General features: G+C 50.6%; 1 protein-coding gene across 1 annotated transcript; it reads right to left on the bottom strand.

Annotated features, from left to right (window-relative positions):
- Window positions 1-54: 54 nt before the first annotated feature.
- On the bottom strand, window positions 55-936 carry BDV27DRAFT_164817 (putative GPI anchored protein; the record flags this gene model as incomplete). Its single annotated transcript, XM_032073770.1, has 1 exon — window positions 55-936. One exon carries the CDS (start codon window positions 934-936, stop codon window positions 55-57), a length of 882 nt encoding a protein of 293 aa, XP_031920201.1.
- Between the last annotated feature and the right edge of the window lie 387 nt (window positions 937-1,323).

Genomic DNA, 1,323 nt, shown 5'->3' with positions numbered 1-1,323 from the left:
AAAAAAAAACAAGAATCAAAAGGACAAAGAAGAAAAGAAGGAAAGGGAAAACACCTACCCGGCCAAAATCCGATTATCAGCATAGGCAAACAAATCCTCGCCCTGATTAAACGCCGCTTGAGCAATAGCCCCCAACAGCCCAAAGTCAAGCATAGCATGACCTTGATCCCTCCCAGCCTCCTGGCCTTGACCCAGAACCTGACCCTCAACATCATACAACTTCCAGACCATCTTCTCAATAGCACCATTACCAGTCCCATTCTTAAAATATTCCACCGCCTCCTGATACATGGTCTCATTATCGGCGAGAACACCAATAGAGAGCATGGAAGCCAGGTTACACAGATCCCAATTAGCCCAGTAATGGTCGATCTTGGCATCATTATGCCGGACAAAGAAATCATGATTCATGGGGTAGAACACGGAGACCATCATATCCTGGAAGGCGGCGAACTTCGCCTTATCCCAGCCGTCATAGTCGCGCATGAGCTCAGCGGCGTTGGCGAACTCATAGCCGTAGATGCCCGAGGCGAGAAACTTGTCTGAGTTTCCCGAGATGCCTTTTAGGGTTGTGGCCCAGGCGTCGAGGATGGAGACGGCTGCGTCGGCGTAGGTTTTGTCGTCGGTGACTTTCCATTGGATGGCTAGCGCATAGGCCGCCGCGATGTCTTTGTACAGATTTGGATAGTTTTCTGCGTGTGTGCCGTCTTTGCCCCTGTAGATGGTTTCTTGGGGACGTGGGGTGTAGGAGGGGTTCGCGAAGGAGCTGTTGGTTAGTTTGTACCAGCCTGTGAGCCAGGGTTCGGTGTTGGAGTGGACTTTGGTTTTGATGCGTTCGAAGTCTGTGTTTGTGTGCAGGAGGCCTGGGTGCGTGAAGGCTTGGATGAGAGTCGCTAGGGATGCGATTGTCCCTGCTGCCAGGGTTGAGGGACGCATATTTTGGTTTTTGGCGGGGATGGTAGGTATATGCGTTTGGTGACAATGAGGTTCAATTGACAAATAGATAATCAGATGAAGACAGAACCACCAGAACAGCCCGGCACTGTTATACGAGATATTTAAAGTCTTCAACGGAGCCAGTCCGGAAGATCAACCGGTGCGCATGCGCGTCTCTGTTCGAACGACTGCGTGAACAGGGAACAGTATCCTTGTCCTGGAGGATTGACCGGACATCCTCCTGGTGAAGATCATCGGCTTATATGGAAGAGAGATTGTACGATTGAGGATCTGGTTGACGTACGCGATGAGATCTAATGCGGGAAATTTCCCGATTAAGGAGCGAGAGTGATGGCTATCATGACCCAATCGGGAAGCGTTAGGGTT

This window comes from Aspergillus caelatus, assembly GCF_009193585.1.
Source record: "Aspergillus caelatus strain CBS 763.97 unplaced genomic scaffold BDV27scaffold_578, whole genome shotgun sequence".
Classification (NCBI taxonomy): Eukaryota; Fungi; Ascomycota; class Eurotiomycetes; order Eurotiales; family Aspergillaceae; genus Aspergillus; species Aspergillus caelatus.
This window is presented reverse-complemented; position numbering and strand designations above follow the sequence as displayed.